We start from the raw sequence: 12,876 nt of genomic DNA, 5'->3' as shown, positions 1-12,876 counted from the left end.
CGCGCGCACTCGGCAGTAGCTGAGGGGAGGCGAGAGGCGAGTCCCCGTCAGACAGAGTAATTCTCGACTCCGTCCCAAATGGTACCCTATGAATTTTATAGTGCATACCTTTGACCGGGGTCTGTAAGGGTGTGGTCAAAAGTAGTGCACTGTGTAACGGATCGACTGCCATTTGCGACGGAAACCTCTCTCCTCTCCTGGAGTAATACCATTTGCTATTGTGCTTGTCCAATCAGCGGATACCCTCCGCTCGTCAACCGTTTGACTTGACTCTCTTCCCGCTGTAGGCTACTTCCTCTCCGGTGTCTGCCCGGTGCTGTGCTGGCGCCACGGAGCTCCAGGGCCTCCCTGGTAACGATTTCCACGTTTCGGTAAGGATTTATCATTTATAAACAGGGGAGAATGGAGTAACCCGTTTGAGACGATGCTTTTAAGCTCTGGCCGGGACGCACATCAACAACGAAAATAACCGTTTTGTTGTGCGGAGTAATAGAACACACGTGCTCGTCGTCAACTGTATTGACGGTTTGGACGGACGCAGGAAGACCCGTCGTGATTGTTTTATTCGAGTGGCCAGGAAATGTGCATGTTTTCTCAACTTAAAAACATCATGCACGACAAGGCGACAGACACTCAGGCTTCGACAACGTCAAAAGTCTCCTCGTTTTACATCGAAAACCTACTCGGCTCGAGGAAGAATGGAGAGTCAACGTATTTCAACCGACAGGTCAACAACAACAACAGCAGCCAGTATAGTAGCAGGACCGCGGAGGAGAGTATGGAGAGGAATGAGATGGTCTATCCTAGCCGAGTCTTAGCGGGACATCCCAGCCAAGTAGCCGGTCAAGAGGCAGCCTGCTCCGGCCTCGGCGCCGAGGGTTCCCCCCGGAGAGACTCCCGGTTAGAACGGTACAGAGCAGCCGTTAACGTCAAACCACTCAGTCTGAAAAGGTCCAGCAGTAAGTAGCCTATATGTTTATTTTAATGGATAAATAGTTGTGTTTAATTGTTTTTTTAACTGTATAATCGAATCTACGGTATGAGTTCCATTGTAAATAAAACGCCCAAAGAGACATCGTTTAAATGTGACTGTATGGGCAATACAGTAATCTGTCTATATTCCGTTAGATAAATATTCCTATAATTATCTTTGACTGCATGATAGAAGCTGGTAGGATAGTGTATATTGTGTATATAAAAAACAGCTTCTCATTGCGATCAAAGGGCTTGAATGGTCCAGTTATATTAGGCTGTAACAACACGAGGTTTTAGGCCTGTAGCCTACATCTAGGGCCTAGAACATCCCATAATAACCTTTATTTAATCAGTCCCATTCAGGTAAAAAACAAAACACAAACTATTTTACCAGGGAGACCTGCCCAGGTGGTTTAACCACATTTCTCCATGCATGTCGCAGTAAGTACATGTAACTACATCTGGGACAAGAACATCTCACAATATGTTACGTCTGTATCGTGGTCGTGAGAGTCCTATCGCGGTCGTGATAGTCCTATCGCGCATCATTGCTAAGCCTATATCTCTAATTACGCACTCTGCCCGTCACTATGGCTGCATCGCAAATGGCACCCTATTCCCTATATAGTACACTACTTTTAACCAGGACCCTATGGATGGGTTAGTGTTACGTTAGACCAAACTCGGTGCCATATGGCCATATGCCCTGGTTAAAAGTTGTGCACTATATAGGGGATAGGGTGCCATATTGGGATTGTCTGGTCCTGTCTGGTCACCCTGTCTACTGATAGAGGGAAGTGTTCTCTGGTCCTGTCTGGTCAGCCTGTCTACTGATAGAGGGATGTGTTCTCTGGTCCTGTCTGTTCAGCCTGTCTACTGATAGAGGGACGTGTTCTCTGGTCCTGTCTGGTCAGCCAGTCTACTGATAGAGGGAAGTGTTCTCTGGTCCTGTCTGGTCAGCCTGTCTACTGATAGAGGGAAGTGTTCTCTGGTCCTGTCTGGTCAGCCTGTTTACTGATAGAGGGAAGTGTTCTCTGGTCCTGTCTGGTCAGCCAGTCTACTGATAGAGGGAAGTGTTCTCTGGTCCTGTCTGGTCAGCCTGTCTACTGATAGAGGGAAGCGTCCCCTGGTCCTGTCTGGTCAGCCTGTCTACTGATAGAGGGAAGCGTCCCCTGGTCCTGTCTGGTCAGCCAGTCTACTGATAGAGGGAAGCGTCCCCTGGTCCTGTCTGGTCAGCCAGTCTACTGATAGAGGGAAGTGTTCTCTGTTCCTGTCTGGTCAGCCTGTCTACTGATAGAGGGAGAGGGTTAACGAGTCCAGGGCCCTGGTAAAAAGTATGCTTCATTTGGTAAAGCTAACAGAAGCAGCGAGCTAGTGTTTGGACCCCCTCTCTCTCTCTCTCTCTCTCTCTCTCTCTCTCTCTCTCTCTTTGTCTCTCTCTCTGTCTCTCTCTCGCTCTCGCTCTCTCTCTCTCCCTCTCTCTCTCTGTCTCTCTCTCTCTCTCTCTCTCTAGTCTGAAAGTACCAGCAGCCATTCCAAACTCATTAAAGGCTCTAGAGTGTAATTAGTTTGTCCGAGTGGATGACCCAGGGGGACAGGGGACTTGGTCTCTTCAGAACAGCCGTACAGGCACAAGGTTATATCCCATCGCACCCTATTCTCTATACTTTGGAGTCCTATGGGCCCTGGTCTAAAGTAGTGCCCTATATAGGGAATAGGGCCCTGGTCTAAAGTAGTGCCCTATATAGGGAATAGGGCTCTGGTCACTAGTAGTGCACTATATAGGGAATAGGGCTCTGGTCTAAAGTAGTTCACTATATAGGGAATAGGGCTCTGGTCTAAAGTAGTTCACTATATAGGGAATAGGGCTCTGGTCACTAGTAGTTCACTATATAGGGAACAGGGCCCTGGTCACTAGTAGTTCACTATATAGGGAATAGGGCTCTGGTCACTGGTAGTTCACTATATAGGGAATAGGGCTCTGGTCTAAAGTAGTTCACTATATAGGGAATAGGGCCCTGGACACTAGTAGTGCACTATATAGGGAATAGGGCCCTGGTCACTAGTAGATCACTATATAGGGAATAGGGCTCTGGTCTAAAGTAGTTCACTATATAGGGAATAGGGTGCGGTTTTGACCTCATTCTGCTATTAAGAATGCATAGACCCCCTGACTACCTTGGTCAGCTTGGTTATCTCTCCATCAGTTATCTCCATCAGTTATCTCTCCATCAGTTATCTCTCCATCCAGTTATTTCTCCATCAGTTATCTCTCCATCAGTTATCTCTCCATCGTTTATGTCTCCATCAGTTATCTCTCCATCAGATATCTCTCCATCAGATATCTCTCCATCGGTTATCTCCATCAGTTATCTCCATCAGTTATCTCTCCATCAGATATCTCTCCATCAGATATCTCTAGATCGGTTATCTCTCCATCGGTTATCTCTCCATCGGTTATCTCTCCATCGGTTATGTCTCCATCGGTTATCTCTCCATCAGATATCTCTCCATCGGTTATCTCCATCAGTTATCTCTCCATCAGTTATCTCTCCATCAGATATCTCTCCATCGGTTATCTCTCCATCGGTTATCTCTCAATCGGTTATCTCCATCAGTTATCTCTCCATCAGATATCTCTAGATCGGTTATCTCTCAATCGGTTATCTCCATCAGTTATCTCTCCATCAGATATCTCTAGATCGGTTATCTCTCCATCAGTTATCTCTCCGTCAGTTATCTCTCCATCAGTTATCTCTCCATCAGTTATCTCTCCATCAGTTATCTCTCCATCGGTTATCTCTCCATCGGTTATCTCTCCATCAGTTATCTCTCCATCAGTTATCTCTCCATCAGTTATCTCTCCATCAGTTATCTCTCCATCAGTTATCTCTCCATCAGTTATCTCTCCATCAGTCATCTCTCCATCGGTTATCTCTCTATCGGTTATCTCTCCATCAGTTATCTCTCCATCAGTTATCTCTCCATCAGTTATCTCTCCATCAGTTATCTCTCCATCAGTTATCTCTCTGTCAGATATCTCTCCATCCTGTTACTCTTTAAGCTCAAAGATTAACTATAGCTACAGGCTTATATTTTAACCCTTTGTTTTTATGGCCAACTTCTGTTCTCAGCAACAGCCTATTGAAATCATTCTGACTTTGATGCCATGTGTCCGTATTCGAGTCACATTTTATTCACGTTGTATTTTTTCCCACAGATCCCAAAGAGGACAGTAGATGCTCAGATGACCGTTGCTGCTCCCACTCAGCCAGCGACCGAGACTCTGTCTCTCCCGCGGTGTCAGAAGAACCCACTGAAGGCAGCGACAAAACGGGACGGAAAACGGCGGACAGCAGCCTGACAGACGATAACGACGAGACGCAGAATGCCTTTGACGATCAGTCGGACCCGGAAGCCCATCTGGACCAGAGCTCTGTGCGGAAGAAGAAAACCAGAACAGTTTTTAGTCGGAATCAGGTGTTTCAGTTGGAGTCGACGTTCGATATGAAACGGTACCTCAGCAGTTCTGAACGGGCAGGTATCGCGGCCTCTCTCCAGTTAACGGAAACGCAGGTGAAAATCTGGTTCCAGAATCGACGGAACAAATGGAAGAGACAGTTGGCCGCGGATCTAGAGGCCGTAAACGTTTCCCACTCGTCCCAACGGATAGTCAGAGTACCGATTCTATATCACGAAAACTCCACGCCCTCGACGTTTGGTTTCGACATCAACGCGTCCCAGGTCTCGCCACATTTGATGAGTTTCTCAAACCCTGTGAACTATCCCTTCTCCTCATTCGCTCACTCCATGAGTTTACTACGCTCGCAAATGACCGGGTTGGTGTAAACGCCATTATCGATCTTTCGTTTTGTTTTTCTTCAAGTCACGTCCATTATTTATTCAATTATTGAAGATAGAGAATCGTGCAATAACAATAACTGCAATGGTCGCAGAAAACTATACAAGGAAAACAGTTTAGAAGAAATGGCCTTTAGGCTTACAATGGATCGCGGTGTTTTTAAAATGTTGTTATTGTATTAAACTTTACACATCTACTTGTATTATATTATCGCCACACTAGATAATGATAGTGTTGTGCCGGCCCACATTGTTATGTTTTTTTAATACACACTTATTTGTGCAAAGACTTTTATATTCAAAGCCAGTTTCTAACGTCATTTTTTTCCCCCACAATATAGCTCTCTAAATAAACGAATCACAAGAGATGAGTGACGTGTGTGCGTGTGTGTGTGTGTGTGTGTGTGTGTGTGTGTGTGTGTGCGTGTGTGTGTGTGTGTGTGTGTGTAGTTGAACCTACATGACTGTGATATTAGGTTGCTTTTTGGGGAAAAATTGTCCGTCTGGATTGTAATGATTTGTAGCCTACAGTGGATCAATCCATGTGAAATTGTAAGTAGTAATTTGATTGTAATTTGATCGGAATTTACCCAGTCTTTTGGCTCCTCCCTGACTATAGACTACAAATATAAACTACCACATCTTATTTCGCCAGTTTTACTTCCGTCGAATAGACACCAAGGAGGACAGAATAAATAGTACGCAGCTAACTACACAAGTCCTCCTCCTCCTCGGCAGCGATACTTCTGACACATATCAGCGGAAAGACCTTCACTTAATACACGTTCATTTTACAAGTTACAACATGAAGTGTGTAGCCTAAAGCTGTAGGGGAGCGGAGAACAAAACCAAAATGCCTATTTGAAAATATATATATAAATATATTTTTTTTATAAAAGAAGCTCGCGACACGTTTCCATTTTTTACCCCTGGGGGGAAAAACATTTGACTTCATTGAATTATTTTTAACATGGCGGTGCCCGGCATGCAGGCCTAACATGCTCTCTGCCCTACAACTGAACTGCCCTCCTCACTTTGTGGGGAGAGAAAAAACACCCGTCTCTTCATTAGAGGAAATATGGTTTTATGTCATCATTCATATTTATAAACACACGGGGTCATCGAAAGGACAAATGAATTATAGGCACTATTATATAATATGACATCACGCTACTACAACTCCAGGCCTGAGCTGGCTGGCAGCTGCCAAGTTGTGAATGTGGGCCTCAGTACACTAGACTACTGTATAAGAAAGTGTTGAACAATATAGTTGGTTTATAGACCTATTTGGTAGGCCTCATATTTCTATATGGCCCGTAGTAGGCTAGTATGGCCAGGTCGCAGTTGGAAATGAGAACTTGTTATCAACTGGCCTACCTGGTTAAATAAAGGTTAAATATAAAATAAAACTATGATTATATCTTATTTATTTACAAAACAGGTAGACGTTTTATTCAGAGGATTCACGGACTCACTAAAGTAGCCTTTCTTATAATCCGAACTAACAGGCTTTATGTGTGTAATGTGGATATTATAGCATTACTGTTAACAACGCTTTTACTTTGTTGTCATAAATATGTATTAATTATGATGAAACATTCAGGAGCCTCTGCCTGTATGTGGGAGACGCCATTCCTTCGGGAGAAGGATACATGAGATAACTTCCGGGGACAACACATATTTAGGAGTGAAACAACACAATGCTAACGATATTCATCACAACCAAATCCCTTCGAAGACGATAGACGTTTTGCGTTTGGGAGAATGTATGGCCGCGGGGTTTCCAGGGTAAAATAACGTAGACTAATTCAAATTCCTTCTGCTATGGTTTATCTGTAAAATGGACAAACAATATCGTCACGATTATCATCTCAACAAACAATACAATAGAAGGTTTTAGAACTAGACTTTATTCGGGACATGAAACAGTCTTCAATATGCTCAATATCATATGGATAAAAGTAGCCTAGCCTAAACACAGTCTAGGTCTATATAAATAAGTGGTCGCAGCGGTCTAAGGCACTGCATCTCAGTGCTAGAGGCGTCACCACAGACACCCTGGTTCGAATCCAGGCTGTATCACAACCGGCCGTGATTCGGAGTCCCGTAAGGCGGCGAACAATTGTCCCAGCGTCGTCCGGGTTTGGCCGGTGTAGGCTGTCATTGTAAATAATAATTGACATGCCTAGTTAAATAGTTAAAAAGGCCCATGTTCTGCACAATAGAGTTGAGTCTTTCTGCCATAATATTGATTATAGGCCTATACCTCATAGCCTTGTGCAAAACACGGTGGTGTAAAAATACTTTAAAGTACTACTTAAGTAGTTGTTTTTAGGGGGTTTCTGTACTTTACTTTACTATTTATATTGGTGACAACTTTTACTTTTACTTCACAACATTCCTAATGAAAAGAATGTACTTTTAACTCAATACATTTTCCCTGACACCCAAAAGTACTTGTATTTTGAATGCTTAGCAGGACAGGAAAATGGTCCAATTCACGCACTTATCAAGAGAACATCCCTGGTCGTCCCTACTGCCTCTGATCTGACGGACTCACTAAACACAAATGCTTCGTTTGTTAAATTACGTCTGAGTTTTGGAGTGTCCCCCCTGGCTATCCGTGAATAAAATAAAAACATTAATAAATGGTGCTGTCTGGTTTGCTTAGTAGAAGGACTTTGAAATGATTTATGTTTTTACTCTCAATACTTAAGTATATTTCATCAATTACTTTTCATACTTCAGTATATTTAAAACTAAAATACTTTTAGACTTTTACTCAAAGTAGTATTTTACTGGGTGACTTTCAATTTTTACTTGAGTCATTTTCTATGAAGGCATCTTTACTGTGACTCAACAAAGGACTCAAGTATGACGTTTGGAAGCGTTCTGAAGCGTTCTATTCTATATGTTCTATCAGTTAACGATTTTAGAAGATGCAAATAAATACAAATTGCAATGCAGGCCTAAATGAAATGGAAATGGTAAAACATAGAAATAGACCTATAGGCTATTTTAACTTACAGTAAATGTTGTGTTCAATATGTTATTCCAGCTAAATTAATGTAAATACTATTTATAATATATTTATATTGGTATTTCTCTTGTCTTTTACTTTGAAAACTACAGCTCATCGAAAAGACCTCGTTAAAACGTGAACTTCATTAATAACGCTTGTTAGTCATATAAAAAAAACGCTGAAACCCCGTAATCCACGTCCCCTTCTCCCAACGACAACACTTCTGGTGAACATCGGGTTTGGACCCGGCCAGAACCAGCTGGTAAGTCTAACAATGATGTATTAGGTAGCCTACCTTCTACGGCAGAACTGTAGGGTCTATAGCTACACATTATAAATTCACCATCCCAAAGCCATGACTGCAGAATAATAAAATAGCCTTTTCCTCAAATGCAGAACACCTCAAATTAAATTATTTATAATGAATCATTTCCATTCTTCATTTCCTAGCCTTTATACCAGATACCAGGCTCAACAAAAGAAGGGGAAAAACTATGAAGAATGAAGAATGGAATAGACTCCTCTCTCTCTCCCTCTCTCTCTCTCTCTCTCTCTCTCTCTCTTCCCCTCCCCTTGATGCAATTGGCCCCTCGCAGGCACTCCTCTTGTCCAATGGACGAGGGCGCACCAACGTTCCATCCGGTCCGTGGAAGTAACAGGCGAGGCAGAGAGAGGTAGAGAGAGAGAGAGAGAGAGAGAGAGAGACGCGCGGTGAAAGCCCCAGTCCAATCTCCTCATCATCCACCCACGGAGTAATGGTGCGTGGAGCGTCAAGACGTCGTTAAGAAGAGAGAAAGAGAGTTCTAAGTTCCACTTCTAGAGCGCAGGGACATTTGGTTCCAAAAATTCCTTGCGGGAGAAAAGAGGCAATTTGTCTAAATGATGAGCAAAGTGGACGCGCCGTGCAGGCCGACTGCCGCGTCTCTCAAATTCACCATAGACAATATTCTGAACCTGCAGACAAACTCGAGCGGTAACGGTAGGAAGACAGTTGACAGTTGTCATTCCGGTAGCAGGCTACAGAATAGCACGGGGCTGTACTGGTTCGATGACCATCAACGGAGAATGGACCCCGCGACAAGGCTACAAGATGCAGGTAGGCAACTGTTGCCTAATATGGTAAAATATGAATGTTTAACACTGCACTGTAGCAGAATAAACTGCCTTTTTGTAGCCTGGTTCAACACATCGGGCCTAATGCAGTTGTACGTGTAGCATAATATTGTAGACTGATAAACTGTCAGCGTCAAGCTAAATATATTGCGGAATATAATGTCGGTCCTATTTCCGTTCTCAGAGCCGGATAACGACTGTAGCCCAACCGGAGGACCCAAGGCCATCGCTATCACCCGGGAAGACTCGTTACAGATCACCGACAATTGCTTCGAAAGCGGGGACAGCGGCGACGACTGCTCTTCGACGCATCATCACACCGGGGACGGTGATAACGGCGGCAAGAAAAAACAACTGATAACCAAGAAAAAAACACGCACCATCTTCTCCAAGAGACAGATCTTTCAGTTGGAATCTACTTTCGATATGAAACGGTATCTTAGCAGTGCCGAGCGCGCCTGCCTCGCCAGTTCTCTCCAGTTAACGGAAACGCAGGTCAAAATCTGGTTCCAGAATCGAAGGAATAAATTGAAAAGACAGATTTCAACAGCGCTAGATGGTCCCGGCGGGGATTTCTCCGACGCCGGTCCGGGGAAGACTCTGCAACTCCCGGCTTTGTACAAAGACAGTAACCTGCTAGGAAGATGCTTGATGCCGATGCCCCTGCCCATCGTATACCCTGGCAGTAGTACGCATTATTTATGTTTTTCCAATGCCAGCAAGTACTTTAGTCTATTCGAAGGAGACGTTGTCCTGTAGACAAGGCCGAGTCGGTTTAAAGGAGACGTAGTCCTATTTAGACTTGGCCTAGTCTGTTCGAAGGAGACGTAGGGTTAGGTCTATATACTTTTCTGCATCATCGCCATAAAGACACTGTTTACAAGGTGATATATATCATGCCAATTTCAGCTTCCGCATTTAGCGAGGTTTTTTTTCATCATCGTCGTGGTAAAAACGTAAGGTCGAGTCTGGCCCATGTAGGCCTTTATAGGCTACTTGTAAAGGATAGCCCGTGGACCTAAGGCCTGGCCGATTCTACTTGTCACGTTGATAGCCTGCGCCAATTGTATTTATTGACAGACATCAACAATGTTGATATAAAACTAAAGAACACATTTGCAGGATATCCTGTCACACAAAGACATTCAGAATAACTCCATATTCAGTTTTATGTTCTAATAATAGATAGTTGTTTCTGTATTCAGGGTACCAGCGTAGGCCTAAAACAGTGGGTCTAATAATCATTTATTAAATTATTATTATTATTATTTTGAACCTGTTATTAACAACAGCATTCCCAGCAGTCTAAACACGGCCAAAGATGGTATTATATTTGCATGCATGTACTGTATTATAATGCATTTTAAGTGAATTAAATTACCTATGTATTTAAAATTAATGTAATGGATTTTTTTATTTTTTTTACGCATGTTTAAAGTTTATTTCAATTAGAAGTATAACATTCTTATTTCTTCCCAAATCGGGGTAACACTATAATATTGACTGAATCTGTCATTAAAAAAATGTTTTTATGTATATAAAAAACACCGTTTGATACAAAGGTTTATGTAAACTATGTTTTGCTGTGCTGTGCCTTAAAAGCCTTCAGTTGTAGGATCTATGGGGAACGGATGTAACGCTTTTTGGAGTTGTTTTACAAATCCTATTTACTCTAACACCGTTTATATGTAGAGATGTCATACATGTCACACAAACAATTAACAATATGTCTGCTAACTATTAGTACGGTACAAGAAACCCGTGCTAAATGTGGATTTTTCACAATTCTGGTATAGAAACACAGAATTCACATTTCATAATAAATCCTATGAAAGCGAAGACAATAGACGTATTGTTGTAACATGCTTGGCGTGTATTTATCTCAAAACACAACATGTGAATCTGATTATCGACAACGACTAGAGAGAGAGAGAGAGATTATCCTGTTTTGTGGAAATATCACTGATTACAGTCAAGTGCTTTAAGAACCAGACTTCTTAAGAGAAATGAATGCAAGCTAATCATAAATACGTTGTAAAATGTTAAACGTTCCTTCTGAAGTAGGTCGTATGTAGGAAAGATGTGTTGCATAAAGGCCTATATGCCTATTGTTTTCCTCTGCTTGCGGCGCACAATATTTGACACTTGACAAATACTTTGGGAGTATTTATGCATAAAAGTACACCGTTACAACTCGTATATTGCAGGACTATCGGCTTTGGAATCTGCAACAGCACAGCTATAGTCTTAACGCGAAAAAGGTGTATTCCGCCCTCCAAATATACAGCGTTAATATAAAATGATGCTGTAACATATTCTACAAGGAGACTGGGCTAAATTCAGCTAAAACAATATGGCCAAATATTAAATTCATTTGACATGTATAATGTGCCCAAGTGAGGCCTCATAGATGCACTTTTATGCACAAACAAATTGTCTAAGTTTCATCAAAACAGCAGCATGTAACAACAAGGACTTGTCCATTTCACCAGCGCACATTCCTTTAGCCATGAAGGTGTAGAATTAGAACGACCAGAACGTACGTAGCCGTGACATTCTAATTCTATGCCTTTAAGGCTTCGTCATTCACACTTTCGCGTCGAGACCCACAGTCTTGGTTAAAACGCCTTGCGCCACAGTCTCCACGCAGGGTAACAGCGAACTGATGGAGCTGCTCCAGCCCTGGCCGATAGGTCCGCGCGGGTTATCAGCCCCTGTCCGCCATATCCGCTAGACGCTCTGGGGTCTCCCATGGGAACGCGCCTGCGCACTTTCACCATCAATTAATAAGGACCTCTGTATTTGGCCTAGGTATGTTTCTTTGTAAGGCCTACCTACACAGGTAGGGCCATGTCAGGTGTATATACATGGGACAGACATAGGCTGTAATATGGTTTGATCTTTGGAAATGTGAGCAGTTTAATAATTTGACATGGAATTAGACGTTTAATCATTCCATTGAATTAAACCTTCTACAGGATCGGTGTGTCTCCCACCTGGAAGGTTGAGCTAACGTAGGCTAATGAGATTAGCATGAGGTTGTAAGTAACAAGAACATTTCCCAGGACATAGACATATCTGATATGGGCAGAAAGCTTAAATTCTTGTAAATCTAACTGCACTGTCCAATTTACAGTAGCTATTACAGTGAAAGAATACCATGCTATTGTTTGAGGAGAGTGCACAGTTATGAAAATGAAAAGTTATTGATAAACCAATATGCCACATTTGGACAGTCTTGATACTATTACCACTAGGCAGGTAGCCTTGTGGTTAGAGGAGAGGCAGGTAGCCTAGTGGTTAGAGGAGAGGCAGGTAGCCTAGTGGTTAGAGGAGACAGGTAGCCTTGTGGTTAGAGGAGGCAGGTAGCCTAGTGGTTAGAGGAGGCAGGTAGCCTAGTGGTTAGAGGAGAGGCAGCTAGCCTAGTGGTTAGAGGAGAGGCAGCTAGCCTAGTGGTTAGAGGGGAGGCAGCTAGCCTAGTGGTTAGAGGAGGCAGGTAGGACTAGTGGTTAGAGGGGGGAGGCAGCTAGCCTAGTGGTTAGAGGAGAGGCAGCTAGCCTAGTGGTTAGAGGAGAGGCAGCTAGCCTAGTGGTTAGAGGGGAGGCAGCTAGCCTAGTGGTTAGAGGGGAGACAGCTAGCCTAGTGGTTAGAGGAGAGGCAGCTAGCCTAGTGGTTAGAGGAGGCAGGTAGCCTAGTGGTTAGAGGAGACAGCTAGCCTAGTGGTTAGAGGAGGCAGGTAGCCTAGTGGTTAGAGGAGAGGCAGCTAGCCTAGTGGTTAGAGGGGCGGCAGCTAGCCTAGTGGTTAGAGGAGGCGGGTAGCCTTGTGGTTAGAGGAGGCAGGTAGCCTTGTGTTTAGAGGAGGCAGGTAGCCTTGTGGTTAGAGGAGGCAGGTAGCCTAGTGGTTA

At 43.4% G+C, this 12,876-nt stretch overlaps 2 protein-coding genes across 2 annotated transcripts; both read left to right on the top strand.

The window, feature by feature from the left end:
- Positions 1–272: 272 nt before the first annotated feature.
- On the top strand, positions 273–5,202 carry LOC115181965 (homeobox protein HMX1). The gene is made up of 2 exons (XM_029743652.1): positions 273–959; positions 4,196–5,202. The coding sequence occupies exons 1-2, from the start codon at positions 581–583 to the stop codon at positions 4,822–4,824; spliced, it is 1,008 nt and encodes a 335-aa protein (XP_029599512.1). The 5' UTR covers positions 273–580; the 3' UTR covers positions 4,825–5,202.
- A 3,339-nt stretch (positions 5,203–8,541) lies between these two features.
- On the top strand, positions 8,542–10,815 carry LOC115181966 (homeobox protein HMX3). The gene is made up of 2 exons (XM_029743653.1): positions 8,542–8,954; positions 9,156–10,815. The coding sequence occupies exons 1-2, from the start codon at positions 8,738–8,740 to the stop codon at positions 9,728–9,730; spliced, it is 792 nt and encodes a 263-aa protein (XP_029599513.1). The 5' UTR covers positions 8,542–8,737; the 3' UTR covers positions 9,731–10,815.
- The last annotated feature ends 2,061 nt before the right edge of the window (positions 10,816–12,876 follow it).

This window comes from Salmo trutta, unplaced genomic scaffold (genome assembly GCF_901001165.1).
Source record: "Salmo trutta unplaced genomic scaffold, fSalTru1.1, whole genome shotgun sequence".
NCBI lineage: Eukaryota > Metazoa > Chordata > Actinopteri > Salmoniformes > Salmonidae > Salmo > Salmo trutta.
This window is presented reverse-complemented; position numbering and strand designations above follow the sequence as displayed.